This window comes from Carcharhinus amblyrhynchos, chromosome 1 (genome assembly GCF_965287045.1).
Source record: "Carcharhinus amblyrhynchos chromosome 1, sCarAmb.v2.hapA, whole genome shotgun sequence".
Classification (NCBI taxonomy): Eukaryota; Metazoa; Chordata; class Chondrichthyes; order Carcharhiniformes; family Carcharhinidae; genus Carcharhinus; species Carcharhinus amblyrhynchos.
In genome coordinates, this window is record NC_137324.1 from 55,543,470 (window position 1) to 55,561,199 (window position 17,730).

General features: G+C 40.4%; 1 protein-coding gene across 1 annotated transcript in view; it reads left to right on the forward strand.

Moving 5' to 3' along the window:
- The first annotated feature begins 4,394 nt into the window (after nt 1–4,394).
- Nucleotides 4,395–17,730, forward strand: part of LOC145339304 (urea transporter 2-like) — a 39,922-nt gene continuing 26,586 nt past the window's right edge. The window contains exons 1-3 of the mRNA XM_080183765.1: nt 4,395–4,498; nt 10,432–10,570; nt 15,414–15,603. Of these exons, the coding sequence (XP_080039891.1) occupies nt 4,406–4,498; nt 10,432–10,570; nt 15,414–15,603 (422 nt within the window). The 5' untranslated portion in view covers nt 4,395–4,405. The remainder of the gene's footprint in view (nt 4,499–10,431; nt 10,571–15,413; nt 15,604–17,730) is intronic.

The window sequence follows — 17,730 nt, forward strand, 5'->3', positions numbered from 1 at the left end:
GGCAGGAGAATGGGGATGAGAAAAATATCAGCCATGATTGAATGGCAGAGTGGACTCAGTGGGCCAAGTGGCCTAATTCTGCTTCTATGTTTTATGGTCTTATGCATCCTCCTCACAGCTCACCCTCTCTCCCAATTTTGTACCATCTGCAAATTTGGAGATAATACATTCAGTCCCTTCTTCCAAATCATTAACATATAATGTAAAGAGTTGGGGTCTTAGCACAAATCTTTGTGGAAGCCCCTAGTCACTGACTGCCCATCAGAAAAATACAAATTTATGCCAACTCTTTGCTTCCTACCTGCTAACCAGCTCTCTATTCATCTCAAGATGTTACCTGTAATCCCATGTGCTTTAAATTTACATAGTATTGTTATGTGAGACCTTGTCGAACCTTCTGAAAGTCTAAATAAACCACATCCACTGGTTCTCCTCGGTCAACTTTACTGGTTACATCCTCAAAGAATTCCAATAGACTCATCAAGCATTACTTCTCTTTTATAAATCCAATCTGTCTGATTATACCACTGTATTTCAAATTCTGAGCTATGAAATCCTTGATAATAGATTCTAGCAACTTCCCCAGTACTGACATGTTCCCTGGTTTATAGTTTCTTGTTTAGTCTCTACCTCCTTTTGAATAGCGGGCTTACATTCGCTATCTTCCATGTAGGAACCAGTCCAAAGTCCAAAAAATTTTGGAAAATAACCACCAATGGATCTACATTTTCTAGGGCTTTCCACTTCAGTTTTCTCACTAACTACATTGCAATGTAGCCTACTTGGGACAATGATAAGTAAACTTTGTACTTCTTTAAGTACACTGGGAGGAAGATTATCAGGACCTGGAAATTTAAAATTGATAGGAATGGCATAGACAAAGGGAATGTAAGTGGTGATGATAAAGGCTGAGAATGGTGCTAAGTGTGTCAAATAAGAGATCACGTGTGGATAGAGTGGACAGAGTGGCAAAGAAAGTATTCAGCGTGCTTGTCTTCATTGGTCAGAACATTGAATACAGGAGTTGGGACGTCTTGAAGTTGTACAAGACATTGTTTAGGCCACACTTGGAATACTGTGTGCAATTTTGGTCACCCTATTATAGAAAGAATATTAGTAAACTAGAAAGAGCACAGAAAAGATTTACCAGGATGCTACTGGGACTTGATGAATTGAGTTATAAGAAGAGGCTGAATAGACTGATGCTTTTTTTCTCCGGAGTGTAAGAAGCTGAGGGGTGACCTTAGAGGTCTATAAAATAATGAGGGGCATAGACAAGGTAGATAGTCAATATCTTTTCCCAAAGGTAGGGGAGTCTAAAACTAGAGGGCATAGGTTTAAGGTGAGAGGGGAGTGATACAAAAGTGTCCAGAGGGACAATTTTTCAAACAGGGTGATAGGTGTCTGGAACAAACTGCCAGAGGTAATAATAGAGGCACATACAATTATCTTTTAAAAAGCATTTAGATAGTTACACGGTACAATGGGTATAGACCGATATGGGCCAAATGCAGGCAACTGGGATTAGCTTCAGGGCTTTAAAGAAAGGGCAGCATGGACAAATTGGGCTGAACGGCCTGTTTCCATGCTGTAAACCTCTGACTCTGTGATCAGAATGTGTAAATGGCAGAACAAAAATGCAGATTGTAGAAATGCTGCAGTTAGCCCTCATGAGATGGGGAGGGATGGGGACTGAAATAAGATAGAAAGCAAGATATTAGAAGTGGAGAAATAAAAATATGAAGTGATGAAAAGAAGAAATAAAATAAATGGAAATGGAGTGGTGGAGGTGGAGGAGAGTGTTCATTCTCTGAATTTGTTGAACTCAATGTTCAGTCCAGAAGGCTGTAAAGTGCAACTTGAAGATGAGGTGCTGTCCCTCCAGTTTACATTGGGCTTAATGGAACATTGCAACAGGCCAAGAACAGACATGTAGACAGGTGAATAGGGTGGTGTGTTGAAGAAGCAAGCGACAAGAAGTTCTGGGTTCTGCTTCTGGATGAACAGAAAGTGTTCTGCAAAGTAGTCACCCAGTCTGCGTCTAGTCTCTCTGATATAGAATAGACCACATTGGGAGCAGTGAATGCAATAGACCAGATTGAAGGAGGTGCACATTAAGCTTTGTTTCACTTGTAAAGTGAAATCACATGGGAGGTTGGTGAAGAGTTGATTATGATGGAGGAATGAACCACGGTGTCCCAAAGAGAACAGTCCTTGCGGAATGCTGGTGGGGGCGGTGAGGGGAAGATGTGCATGGTAGTGACATAACACTGGAGTTGGTGGAAATGGCAGAGGAAGGTCCTTTGAATGTGGAGGCTAGTGGACTGGAAAATAAGGACAAGGGTGATCCTATCCTGGTTCTGGGAGGGAGGAGATTGAGTGAGAGCAATGGCCCGGGAAATGTGTCACACTTTGAGAGACCTGTCAACCACATTGAGTGGGAAACCACAATTAAGGAAGACATTATCAGCAGCACCACTTTGAAAAGTGGCGTTATCAGACCAGATGCAGCCATGGCAAAGGAACTGAGAATGGGATGGACTCCTTACAGGGTGTGGAGTGTGAAGAGCTATAGTCAAGATAGTTGTGGGAGTCAGTGGACTTTAATGTTCACATTACAAGTCCATATGGGAAGGAAATCTGCCATCCTTACCCTGGTCTGGCCTACATGTGACTCCAGAGCTACAGCAATGTACTTGACTCTCAACTGCCCTTGGGCAACCATGGATGGGCAATAAATGCTGGCCAGCTAGCAATGCCCCCCATGTCCCATGAATGAATAAAAAAAAATCCCTACAGTGCTGAAGAAGGCCATTTGGCTCATTGAGCCTTCACCAACAATAGTCCCACTCAGGCCTTTCCCCATAATCCCATATAGTTACCCTGCTAGTCTTCTTGACACTAAGCGTCAAGTTAGCATGGCCAATTCACCTGACCGTACATCTTTGGATGGTGGGAGGAAACTGGAGCACTTGGAGGAAACCCATGCAGACATGGGGAGAAAGTCACCCAGGGCCAATATTGAACCCAGGTCTTGGCACTGAGGCAGCAGTCCTTGTGATCTTGTTGCCCAGAATGGATACTGGTGGACAGTCTATCACCAGAAATGAAAATAAAGTGATCAAAAAGGGAAGAGAAATGTCAGAGGCCACGCGAAGATGATGGAGTGGTGGAAATTGGAAACTAAATTGATGTTTTCCAGGTCCAGTTGAGAGCATGAAGTGGCACTGAAATAGTTGTCAAAGTACTGATGAAAGAGTTGTGGGCGGGGGCCGAAGTAGGACTGGAACAGGAATTCTCTCCATATCCCATAAAGAGAGAGGCATAACTGGGATCTATGCAGGTACCCATAGCCACCTTCTAACTGGAGGAAGTGGGATGAGTTAAAGGAGAAAACATACTGATCAAGGAAATTCAATGAACAAACTTACAAAATTCTTCCTCCCTCAGTTGCATCCTTTGCCATTTCTTGTCTGTGTTAAGAAGAAAAATTTGTATCACAATGATAAAACGAGATTGCTCCCCTAAGCAGTACCCCAGTCCCACTCTATGGCTTTGTTTCCAGATTGATAAGATGATGATATCTGATTTGCTACATACATTGGAACAACTCAGCAAACTACTGAGTTTCTGGAATTGAGGTGTCCAAGCCCATCGCAGCAGTGAATCATTTATTTCAGTAAGTTTGAGTAATTTATTGATTGATTAAAGAAGTGAAATATTTGCTCACGTGCATAAAATATTATGCATGGTGCGATAACAAACTCATTAAACAAAATTGTTAAAGCCAGAGCTGTGGTCTTTATTGGGAACTTACTTGAATTTTTTTTTACACGATGCACATTTAAAAGACTTTGCTCACAATGATGAATTGAGACATTCCCCACCCTAACTCCATTCTACATCTCCCTGTCCCCCACCACCTACAATCCCTCAATACCTTTGTTTCTAGACTGAAGAGATGCCGATGTTTGATTTGCCATATCCGTGGGATCAATTCGGCATACTGGTGGTTCCTGGATCAGAGATACTCTCTCTAATTAAAGATACTCTAATGATTTTAGTAAATCATTACATGTCAGTCATGGTTTAACAAATCATTTATTGATTGTTTTCAAAAGTGAAATAAAAGTAAACTTACAAATTCATTCTGAACAATTATCTTTGACTAAGCAGCAAAATGAAGATTTGTAACTCGGACTTGGCCCAGCTATATGTACTTTTACCTTGTTCGTAAGTTTAATATACAGATCAATCAGGTGAAGCTCATTTGCTACATTTTGTTATGGACAATAGAGCAATTTAAAAAGAAAAACGATCACATTCATCTTACCAAACATACCTATTTCAAATCTAAAAGGAAAGTAAACCTCTTTTAATTTTCTTTCAGGAGATAATTCCAATCATGGATAATCAGAACATAGAAATCACACAGGAAGAAATAATAATTAAATGGAGTAATATCAGCACAAATCTCAGTGAAGGAATTGGCTCAAAGGTATGAAAATATATTGGCCATTTAGTTTGAGTGGGTCAGGTCAAGAATTTTGAGAATGACTGGGCCTGAAAAGGGTCACAAATTCATCTGAGACTAGTACATCACGACTAAAGATTTGTACGTACTCTTATTTGTACAAGTTCTCCCTGTACTTCAGTAATTTCGCCATTCACCTGCCAGACAGTAACATTGTGACTAGCAGCAATCCATGATAAATGGTTCCACTAGAAATGTTGACCATGTAAGCTATAATTACAAGTGATGTATGGTCATCTTCTCTATAACCCCATAACATTGTGTACTAATAGCACTTCATGTCATGCTGAAACAATTGTATATTTGATATATTGTAGCTTCTTCTGGTCAGGCAGTTTTAGACTGGGTGAAAGCCAAAGTCCCTGTTTCCTGTAGACTCAGTATAAAAATTGATCCTTCATTATATAAATATTATTGGTTTTATTTGTCCCATGCCTTTGGATAGAGCTTCCAAAAGGCTGTTTCTTTGTTTGTGCCAAACATCTAATTTTCCTCCTACAACTTAAACGCCTTAAGACCTAAGTAACTTCATTGCAGTGTTAATGTAAGCCTACTTGTGACTAAAAAATAAACTTTTGCTGTTCTTGAGCTAAAGTATTCTTCTAATAGTTAGACAAGCTTTCAATTTTTTTTATTTCTCAGAATATGTCAATTCTGGTGAGTCTGTATTCCTAGGTGGCCTAAGAAAGTAACAGTGGAACTTCTCTTTGAACCAGGTGGTTCTTGCACATTATTAAAAATTCCAGGATTTCAAGCCAGTAATGATAAAAGAATTATACCATATCTGTCTCATACTGTTGAATAGATTACAAGGAAAAGCTTTATATCTGATTGTTTCAGGAAGAGAAGGGCTGTAATCCAGGGATGAGAAAACATTCATTCTGATCTCTTTTTTAGCAATGTGACAGTGATCATTACTCTTATTCCTCGAAACTGCAAACATACTGTTCTACATGTTGCAATTCCTTAATCCACCTTTGCTGAGCTAAAACCAAGATTATTCATGCATCGTGCCACACACAGTTTGCTTATAGGGTATTTGTGCTCTTCTGTATCTTTGGCTTTGTAAACTAAGAAATTAACTTCTGTTTCTGTTCACATCCTACAAATGCTGTTAAATACGGTATGTATAAGAAAGATTCACAACACTAATTGAAGAATAGCCATCTATTGTGAATATTTTTGATCAATGTCTATAAATAGCCTCACTGGTTAGTCATCACATGGATGGCTTTGTGGCACAGTGGTAGCACCTCTACCGCTGGACCAAATACTCCAGGTTTGTGTCCAATGCCAGGACTTGTTGGCCATGGAAGGAGCATTCAAAGCGGTTCAAAGGGCTGATAATTAGCCCAGAAATCCAGCCTCAAGTCACTAAAACAGCCTTTACACCTTGTTTCCTATTACTGTGGTAGTTTTGGATCCATCTCATGTCATTCCCCTGAATTCCAAGTGCTTCACCTTTCTTGATCAGTCTCCCATGTGGAACCTTGTCAAAAACTTTGCTAAAATCCATTTAACTACATCAACTGCACTTTCCTCATTCACATACTCGATCACATTTTTGAAAAACTCTACCACGTTTGTTAGGCATAACCTCCCTTTAACAAAGCCATGCTGACTATTCGTAATTAGCACATGTTTCCAATGGATATTAATTCTGTTGTTCAGAATTTTTGTGAATAATTTCCCTCCCACTGATGTGAGAGTCACTGTTTTATAGTTTCCTGGTTCATCTCTACTGCACTTCTTAAACTGGAACCACATTAGCCATCCCCTAATCCTCTGGCATTTTCCCTGTGGCCAGATAGGATTGATAAATTTGTCAGAGCTCCTGCAATTTCCTGCCTCACCTCTCACAGCAGCCTGTGATGCAATGAATCTGGCAATTTGTCCACTTTTAAGCCCATCAGAGCCTTCAATAACTCCTCATTTCCTATGTCAAACTCTTCAAGTTCCTCACAGGCCCTTTTTCCTGAATCTTGTACCTATTTTCTCTGATTAGAGACTCCCTTGATCTCTAATTTAGTATAGGAGTAAGGATGTCCTGCTGCAGTTATACATGGCCTTGGTGAGGCCTCACCTTGAGTACGTGTGCAATATTGGTCTCCTAGTCTGAGTAGGGACTTTCATGCTATTAAGAGTCCAGCAAAGGTTCACCAGGCTGACTCCTGCAATGGCAGAACTAACATGTGACGAGAGACTGGATGAACCGGGCTTGTACTCACTGAAATTTAGAAGAATGAGACGGGATCTCATAGAAACATATAAAATCCTTGTGGGATTGGATGGGCTAAATGCAGGAAGAATGTTCCCAATGTTGGGGAAGTGCTGAATTAGGGATCACAGATTAAGAATAAGGCATAAGACATTCAGGATTGAGATGAGGAAGAACTTCTTCACTTAAAAGTTGTGAACCTGTGGAATCCTCTATCATATAAAGCTGTTCAAGAGGGAGCTGGACATGGCCTTTATGGCTAGAGATCAAGGGGCATGTAGAGAAAGTGGGAGTGGGAGACTGAAAGTGCATGATCAACCATGATCATATTAAAAGGTGATGCAGGCTCAAAGGGTCAAATGGCCGACTCCTGCAGTTATTTTCTCTGTTTCTACTCTTTCCATGGTTAACCTCTTCCCCTTAATGTATTTATAAAATATTTTAGGAGTCTCCCTAACTTTGTTCGCAAGACCTTCTACATGCCTCTTATTGGCTTTCTAACACTCTTCTAATATTAATCAAGCCAATCTGATGCACATTATCCAAACCAGCCAATCTCATTCTTTCAATGTAAACATCAAATTTGCAGTTCAAACATCAACATTTGTCAAAGCACTCATAAGTATTTTGGAACAGTTAGAAAACTAAGTAATGATAAGTAACTGCTAAAAGACAGTAAGGCCAGCAAATGAAGAAATGATAACTAACAGTACGATTAAAGAACATAATAAGACATACAAATAAAAATACATAACAGGTTTGATTAATCTTGAGTAACTTGGAGCCAAGTTCCTTTATTTGGCTGCAGATAACTGAAACAAATAATTCACATCACATAGGGTAGGATATGCTTCTGGCAAATGATCTCTGGCTTTTATCAGTCAGAATCTTTCTAAGCTCTGAAGTTTCCAAGATTTTCCATCACTGCATTGTGTTAACTTTGATGTTTGTGTGTGAAAGGGGTTTCTACTATGTTTCCAGTGATGTTATATCATTCACGAGATAGAAACTCAAAGAAAATGCAGGGTCGTTGTTATTCTTGTTGCTTTTTTTATTCTTTCATAGGGTGTGGGTGTCACTGGCTAAGTCAGCATTTATTGTCCATCCCTAATTGACCTTGAGAAGGTGGTGGTGAGCTGGCAGCACTCGTGTCCCTCTGAGTCAGAATGTTGCAGATTCAAGTGCCACACCAAAAGCATGAGCACATAATCTAGGCTGACATTTCAGTGCAGTGAGGTGCCTAAAGATTGGAGGGTAGCAAATGTTGTGCCTTTGTTTAAGAAGGGCTGCAGGGAAAAGCCAGGGACCTACAAGCCAGTGAGCCTAACATTTGTTGCGAGTAAGTTGTTAGAAGGTATTCTGAGAGACAGGATCTACAGGCATTTAGAGAGGCAAGGAATGATTACGGAGTCAGCATGGCTTTGAGTGGAAAATTGTCTCACGAATTTGAGCTTTCTGAAGGGCTTTCAAGAAGGTAGGGCAGAGTAGTCGACGTTGTCTACGTAGACTTTAGCAAGGCCTTTGACAAGTCATTGTAGGTTGTTGCATAAGGTTAAATCTCACAAGATCCAGGGTGAGGTAGTCAATTGGATACAAAATTGGCTTGACGACAGAAGAGAGGGTGGTTGTAGAGGGTTGTGTTTCAAACTGGAGACCTGTGACCAGCAGTGTGCCTCAGGGATCGGTGCTGGGTCCACTGTTGTTTGTCATTTATATTAATGATTTGGATGAGAATAATGGAGACCTGGTTAGTAGGTTTGCAGATGACACAAGATTGGTGTCATAGTGGACAATGAAGAAAGTTATCTAGGATTGCAACAGGATGTTGAACAATTGGCAGATGGAATTTAACTTGGATAAATGCAAGGTGATGCACTTTGGTAGATCGAACCAGGGCAGACTTATTCAGTTAATGGTAGGGCACTGGGGACAGTTATAGAACAAAAGATCTAGGGGTACAGGTTCATAGCTCCTTGAAAGTGGAGTCACAGGTGGACAGGATGGTGGAGAAGGCTTCCAGCTGCTTTGTTTCATTGATCAGAATATTGAACGTAGAAGTTGGGACACATTTGTTAAGATGTACAACACATTAGTAAGGCTACACTTGAATACCCTGTACAGTTCTGGTCACCCTATTATAGAAAGGATATTATTAAACAAGAAAGAATGCAGAAAATATATACTAGGATGCTACTGGGACTTAGTGGTTTGTGTTATAAGGAGAGGCTGGTAGACTTTTTTCCCTGGAGCGTAGGAGGCTTGGGGGTGATCTTGTCGAGGTCTATAAAATAATGAGGGGCATAGATAAGATAGATAGTCAATATCTTTTCCCAAAGGTAGGGAAGCCTAAAACTAGAGGGCATAGGTTTACGGTGATAGGGGAGAAACACAAAAGGGTTAGATTGATAATTTTTTCAGAGGGTTGAGAGTGTCTGGAATGTGCTGCCAGAGATAATAGTAGAGCTGGGTACAACTTTGTCTTTTAAAAAGCACTTCGGCACTTGGATAAGATTGGTATCAAGGGATATGGGCCAAACGCAGGCAACTGGAATTAAGCTAATAGTTAAAACTGGGTGACATGGACAAGTTGAGCCGAAGGGCCTATTTCCTTGCTATAAACCTGTAAGACTCCATGACTCAATAACACTATGATTCTGCTGAGGAGTGCTGTATTGTTAGAGGTGCTAAACTTTCTACCATCTCAAATGAATGTAAAAGATATCATGACATTTGAAGAACAGTCGAGTTATCCAACTTGATGTTTATTTCTTAGCTATCACAATAAGAATAAATTAAATCATGGTAATTAATCTCATTGTTTGCAGAAGCTTTTCTGGTGTTAAATTGGTCTGCACCGAATAGAAAATCAGGTGCAGTGTAAAATTGCCAATTTTGCACTTCTGCCAAAGTCTAATTTTCCCTGTTGTGAGCACACTACTACGTTTGATTACATTATATTAATGATTACACTTCAAAAGACCTGCATTAAAAATAAAGCACTTTGAACATGTGGACATGAAAGGTGTTACATGAATACAAGTTCTTTCTTGTTTATCACAAAAAATGGTTTATTAAGGAGAGAGCTTGAACCTGCTAAACAGTTTATTTTAAGTGACAAGGTGAAGATTTCTGATGAGCTACCAGAAACTTGGAATCAAAGCTAATATTTGGTTACTTCCTGGACCAAAGCCACCGTAACTTTCCATTGGTTCAAAATACCAATTTCAGTAAATTTTTCATAAGTAATTTATTGATCGATAAGAAAGTAAAGTATTTCATCACATGCACGGAATACCTTAGGCAAAATGCAATTACGAGCTCATTATACAAAATTGTTTAAACCAGTATTACAGTTTTGATTACAATCTGCATTCAAAGTATACATATTGCACTTCTGTTACATAAAAGCATTAGTCCTTCCCTTGCAATTTACTTTCGCCAGTGAAGAAAGGGACACCTTGAATGTTTGAATCTGAAGCTACTCAGGTATTTGTAGCTTTGTATTTCAGTTGCATTTAAAGACCAATTATCTGGAGTTTATGTCAGATTTATTTCTATGCCTGCATTACATAGAAACTACTTATGTGCAGTGAACAAAATGCAATCGTGCTTTAGCTTTGACTTTGATTTTTAAACAACATACAGCAGAATGATTTTATTTTAATTCTGTGAGGAGCAGAATCCATTCATGGAGAAGAAGAAAACAGTAATGGTTGAAGAGGGATCAACCCTGAAATCAGATCATTGCAAAGAAACCTTTCTCAAAAGATTTGGCTATTTGTCTGGTGATATGCAAGAATTTGGTTACTGGCTGAAAGGTAAGGGAAAATGTTGGAAGTATTTTCAATGAAGCCCATCAATATCATCAGAAAATAGTTTGAAATAGCCATTGGTAAAGGCAGACAGTGATTCACTTCAGTTATATATATATTAAAGCACACGTGTATATTTTATATAATAATATACACAAACAATAGATTTGCTAGCAAAAGCAATTATTGTCTTGCCAAATGGCTTTCGATGTTTCTGGCTGCAACAGGATTGAAAGTGATGAGGATTAATGCATTTGGTGATTATTGAATGTCATGCATAATGTGTTTGTTCCCCGAATTGCTGAGTTGGAAATATCTGACCAAGGACATGGTCACAAATAAATCATGTAGGATAAATCAACAATTTTGCTTAGGAACAAGGAAACTTTCCATAAAATTTCTCCCAAGCCGATTGTATGCCAAGTATGGAAGGAGGGTGCTTGGCAAACTTAAGGCAATTCAAGCTCTATGCCATCTTCTGCTCTCTTCTGCCTTCAATGTTCAGAGAAATATTTAGCAATTTTCTGTACCAACAACAGCAACTTGTATTTATATAGCATACATAAGAATTACCCATCTGATCCAGTATAATTACAGGATCTAAACTTGTTCAGGGCTTCCCCTGCCCAAACAACATCCAATCCATAGGTCTGTAAGTAAAGGCCAGCTGTTTACCCACTGTTTACAATTGAATAGTTATTCTCGGAAACATTTCTTCTTGGTTCAATGAAGATATGGGATGTAATTGCCTACATGAGAGATACTCTTTATGGGACTGCTTCTAGTCTGCAAACCAGCTCTGGCTTACAGGCTGCGAGCTGGATACTGACTCTGCGCCTCAGACTTTGTGGAAGAGGGAGGCAGTATCCATCTCAAAGTGGTTCCCAATTATATCATTGTTTTCCTTTGAAGTTAGTCTCTGTATATCTGTCTCTGTCCCCTCAACTTCTGTTAATTTTAACATTAGCTTATGTATGTCTTCCCTCAATGGTACCATCATATACCCCAAAGTATTTCCTATTAACAGGATGATGTATTTCTTTTTGAACTGTCTACAACTGCAAATCTCATCATTGGGATTCACATCCTATGAAATACCATTTGAAATGTTGGTGGCTTCTAACTTCATTGCTGGGACTCGCATTGTGAAATACTTTTGAAATGCTGGTGGGTTTGGACCTACTGGTGTAATCATGACTTATGACTAATGTAAAAGGTTTCTCCCCAAGTCACAATTGCTTTTTTTTGCTAATTACCTTGAATTTGTGTCCTTTGGTTCTCGATCCTTCCACAAATAGTAACAGTTTCACCCTATCTCACCTGATTTTGAATACCTCTTTCAAATCTCCTCTCAACCTTGTCTTCTCTACAGGGAACAGTTGCAACTTCACTTATCTATCTCCATTACTGAAATTCCTCATCACTTGAACTACTCTTGAATTAGAAGCAGGAATATGCTTATCAGGCCCTTGAGCCTGCTCCACCATTCAATAAAATCATGGTTAACTGATTATGATGGTCCACTTTTTCCTGATAACCTAGTGGTGGGCAAACTGTGGCCTGGGAGCCACGTGCAGTCACCTGCGTTCTGAATGCAGCCCACAAGACACTTTGATTGTTGCATGTGCACAGGGTTGCCACATTCTGATAATTTCCAACAGCATAGTTTCTTTCCTACTAGTATGACTGAAGTGATACACGTGTAAATCAAAGGCAAACGAAGTGAGGTGCATGTTGATTGCACACAACATGGACTGAGAGCCGTGGGCTCCCTCTGCATTAAAAGGATGGAATCAGATTCAATGGACAGGATTTTACCGGCTTGCCATGCTGGTCAATGGCATGGCGAGCCGTAATAAAGGTGAAAAATAGAGTCCACGCCAGATTTCTCACTTCTAGTGATCTTGCTGGCCCTGTGCCACCGAAATGAGCTTTGCACCTGGGAAGGGTGTAGAGCACCTTGGGTACTACTTCCAACTGAGCAGTGCAAGGCAATTCTCCTGAATGTGTGTGGAGCTGAAACTTATAATTTAATTCGCAGGCTCATAGCCCCAAGCACAAATTGACTCCAAGTCATTCAGTGACTGAAGTGATATGCAAGTAAATCAAAAACAAACGAAGTGAGGTGCATGTTGATTGCACACATGGACTGAGAGCCGTGCGCTCCCTCTGCATCAAAAGTATAAATATTTCTTTTGTTTTAACCATTTCAAGTTGATGGTAGTCAATTAATATATAAATGATGAAGCAGTTTCTATAACTCATTACGAAATATTCGGTGTGTATTAAATATATTTATTTTAGTCATGAGGTAATGGTTAGAGAACAAGCTTAATTTCAATCTTGCAGCCCACTGAGATGGAGGGTCATTCATGAGGCCCACTCACTAGCTTAGGTTGCCAATCACTGTGATAACCATTTACCTCTTGTTTATCAATAATCTATCTACCCTTGCCTTAAAACATATTCAAGGACTCTGCTTCCACTGCCTTTTGAGGAAGAGTTCCACCCCCAGAATTGCAAAAGAGTACTCAGCCTCCTAATACCTATAGGATTCAGAGGAATGGTTACCTGCACATTGGTAACATTTTGCTTCAAATGTTGTTCTTCTAAATCTTCTTATTTGTGGCTGAATTTGTTTCCCACCCCCACAGCTGCTACTTTGGTTTGGCACTGCTGACAGATTCCTGTCCTAACTGGTGAACTGTTTCGTTTTGCACACTCTGTAACACGTGCACCTTTTTCATAGCTTTCCTGTGCCCCCGCGATCTCCTTTTGCTTGCTTAAAATTTATAACGACCTGTGCAAGTAATCACCATTGAATTACCATGTTATTCACCCCACAAACTAATCTGTCCCGTAACACATCATTCAAGGTGATATCACAATTCAAAATCACAATACTCTATCAGTTTCAGCTTATTGATATGAGTCACAGTTGTTTTGCCTGGGGGTCCCCCAATTGAATTAAATTTGAATCTCTGGGATATGACTGGTTTAGGTTGGAAATCCACCAATGCTGTTAGGTTTGTTCTCTAACCATTACCTCATGACTAAAATAAATATATTTAATACACTCTGAATATTTTGTAATGAGTTTTAGAAAATGCTTCATCATTTATATATTAATTGACTATCAACTTGAAATGGTAAAAACAAAAATATTTATACTTTTGATGCAGAGGGAGCGCACAGCTCAGTCCATGTTGTGTGCAATCAACATGCACCTCACTTCGTTTGCCTTTGATTTACATGCATATCACTTCAGTCACTGACTTGGAGTCAATTTGTGCTTGGGGCTATGAGCCTGCGAATTAAATTACAAGTTTCGGCTCCACACACGTTCAGGAGAATTGCCTTGCACTTTGCTCAGTTGGAAGTAGTACCCAAGGTGCTCTACACCCTTCCCAGGTGCAAAGCTCATTTCAGTGGCAGAACAGGGCCAGCAAGATCACTAGAAGTGAGAAATCTGGCGTGAACTCTATTTTTCACCTTTTCACCATGCCATTGACCAGCATGGCAAGCCAGTAAAATCCTGTCTATTGAATCTGATTCCATCCTTTCAATAAGAAGTCTCTCAATCCCTGGTTAAGGTTCAACAGGTTTATTTGGTAGCAAAAGCCACAAGCTTTCGGAGCGCTTGCTGCCCCTTTGTCAAGTGAGTGGGAGTTCTGTTCACAAACGGGCATATAAAGACACAAACTCAATTTGCAAAATAATGATTGGAATGCGAGTCTTTACAGTTAATCAAGTCTTAAAGGTACAGACAATGTGAGTGGAGAGAGGGTTAAGCACAAGGTAAAGATGTGCATTGTCTCCAGGCAGGAGAGTTAGTTCTCTTCCTGTTTGGGAACACTTCAGTGGTCACGGGCATTCGGTCTCTGATCTTCGGGTAAGCGTTCTCGAAGACAGCCTTTACGTCATACAAACAGCACAGAGTCGCTGAGCCGAGACTGATAGCCAAGTTCCACACATGAGGACAGCCTCATCAGGATCTTGGGTTCATGTCACACTATCTGTAACCCTGACGACTTGCCTGGGCTAGCAAAAACTCTGGCTGGAGATTGCCTGCCTGCCTGCCTGCCTGCCTGCCTGCCTGCCTACCTACTGTGTTTACCCTAGTCCAACGTCAGCATCTCTACATATGTCCATCTTTTCAGGCCATGCATTGCAGATCACAACAGCTTGCTTGGTGAAGAAATTCCCCTCTCCTCCTACCTGGCTCTGCTGATTATTTGTTTAACAACCCTGCTGCCAGTGAGAAATATCTTTCTCTCTCTGCTCTATCATAATGTTGAATACCTTTGTTCAATATTCCCTAAGAACAATTCCAGATGTGATTGGCAGGAAGGTTTTAGGGCAATGAAACATGTGGAGTGAAGTCTACGACAGGATGGATTGTATATCGTCTTTGAGACCAGCAATGGGAACATCGCAATACAAAGCACTTTTTAAATTCTAACCCTCTGAACATTACATTTACATCTTTTAGACTTAATGCAAAAGATTGTCATGCAAAGTTCTAATTTAGCAACAGATTAATACTTTGTGCATTAAATGGTTTAAGTGTTCTTATTACAAAAGTGGATCATCTGGTTTGGCATAAACAATGATGTTGTGATCCACCTTAGAGATAAATCAAATGGATACTTGTTAATGTGCTCAGAGTTTGCCCTTGTATTATAAGGTTACTGTCTAATCTAATTTTAGGGTTTGAATTATATTTGACAACTGCCTGACACTGATAATTCTGCAGCTCATTTGTAGGCCTTTGCTGGTGTTTACAAGGGAAGCAGGCATAAATCATATTCTTTAACAGATGCATACTTTTCTCCTGACAATATTGCAGAGCATAACATCATCTTTCAGTTTATTGACTGGAACTTGCGTGGAATTGCCCAAGTGATGTTTGTCAACAATCCGTTGAGTGGAATTGTTATTTTGGCTGGGCTGATATTACAGAATCCATGGTGGGCACTGAATGGCCTGGTGGGAACAGTGTTCTCAACCCTGGCGGCACTTTTGCTCAGTCAGAACAGGTAAATATTTTTAATACGCTTCTGATTGTCAAAGATTTCTTTGACAAGAATAAATCAAAATGGCATTCTGAACATCTCTATCTGTGCCATGAGTTACCACATTTCAAAAATAAATCAAGTTCTTGAGTAGCATGGTAACAAAAGTTACTATTTTACAGACTTCTTATATTAAAAGATGTGTTGAACGATGTGTGGTAATCCATCGCAGGGCCCAGCAGAGGTAGTGGCACAATGGTATACAGTCAGGAAGGAGTTGCCCTGGGTGTCCTCAACATTGACCCAAGACCCCATGAAGTCTCAGGGCACCAGACCAAACATGGGCAAGAAAACACTGCCCCCTCAACTAGTGAATCAGTACTCTTCTATGTTAAATACCACTTAAAGGAAGAACTGAGTGATAAGGGCACAATGTACTCTGGATGGGGGACTTCTACGTCCATCACCAAGAGTGGCTCCATAAGCACTGCTACAAAACTGAGCTGGCTGGGTCCTAAAAGACATAACTGCTGGACTGAATCTGCGGCAAGTGGTGAAGGGGAAAAAAAACACGATCTTGTTCTCACCAATCCACCAGTCACAGATACATCTGTCCATTGCTAAGAGTGACCATTGCACAGTTTTTGCAGAGGTGATAATGCTATCTTTGTGGCAGTACTGCCACAAAGGGATACATTTCAAATGGATCTAGCAACTCAAGATTGGGAAACCATTAGATACTGTGGGTCATCAGCAACAGCAGAATGGTACTCAACCACAACCTATAACTTCATGGCCTCACATATCCTGCAATCTACCATCACCACCAAGCCATGGCTCAATGAAGAGAAACTAGGGAATCAGTGGGGAAATCTATCCATTTATTAAAGTCATACCTGGCACAAAGGAAGGTCAACCATCTCCGTTCCAAAACATCACTGCAGGTGTTCCCCAGGTGCTAGGCCCAACGATCTTAAGCTACTTCATTACTGATCTTCCTTGCATCATAATGTCAGAAGTGGGGATGTTTGTTGATTGTCCGAACCTTGCTGCACATTGGTATGGACTGCTTCAATATTTGTGGAGTCACAAATAGTCCTGAACATTGCACAATGTTCAGGCTTGGGCTGACATGTGACAATTAACATTCACAAACAAGTGCTAGGCAATGACCATCTCCAACAAGTGAGAACCTAATCAGTGCCCCATGACATTCAATGACATTATCATCACTGAATCCCCCACTATCAACATCATGGGGTTTACCATTGTCCAAAAACTGAACTGGATTAGCCATATAAATGCTGTGGCTACAACAACAGGTCTGAGACTAGGAATCCTCTATCAGCCATTCAACCTTGACTCCCCAAATCCTGTCCACCATCTACAAGGCACAAGTCAGGAGTGTGATTAAATATTCTCCATAGGTTTTGATGGGTACAGCTCCAAAAACATTCAAGAAGCTGTACACCATCCAAGGCAAAGCAGCCCACTTGACTGGCACCCATCCACAAACATTCACTTCCTCCACCACAGACATACAGCAGCAGCAGTGTATATCAATGTAGCAGTGGATGGCATGGTGGCACAGTAGTTAGCCCTATCACCTCATAATGCCAGGGACCTGGGTTCATTTCCTGGCTCGGGTGACTGTATGGAGTTTGCATGTTTTCCCCATGTCTGAGGGTTTCTTTCGGGTGTTTCAGTTTCCTCACTCCAAAGATGTACAGGTTAGGTTGATTGGCCTTGCTAAATTGCCCCTTAGACAGAGGAATTGGCAGGATAAATATGTGGGGTTATAGGATAGGCCCTGGGTGGGATTGTTGTCAGTGCAGGCATGTTGGGCAAATGGTCTCCTCCTGCACTGTCAGCCCTCTATGATTCCATTCAATGATCCACACAATGGACTACAGGAATTCACTAAAGTTCCTCAGGCAGCATCTTCCAAACCCGCTACCACTAACATCTAGAGGAACAAAAGCAGCAAACAAATGAGAACACCAGCACCTGGAAATTCCCTTCTATGCCATTCACCATCCTGACATTCAAATATATTGCTGTTCCTCCATTGTTGCTAGGTTAAACTCCTTTCTTTACAGCATTGTGGGTGTATCTACACCACATGGACTACAATGGCTTAAGGTGACAGTT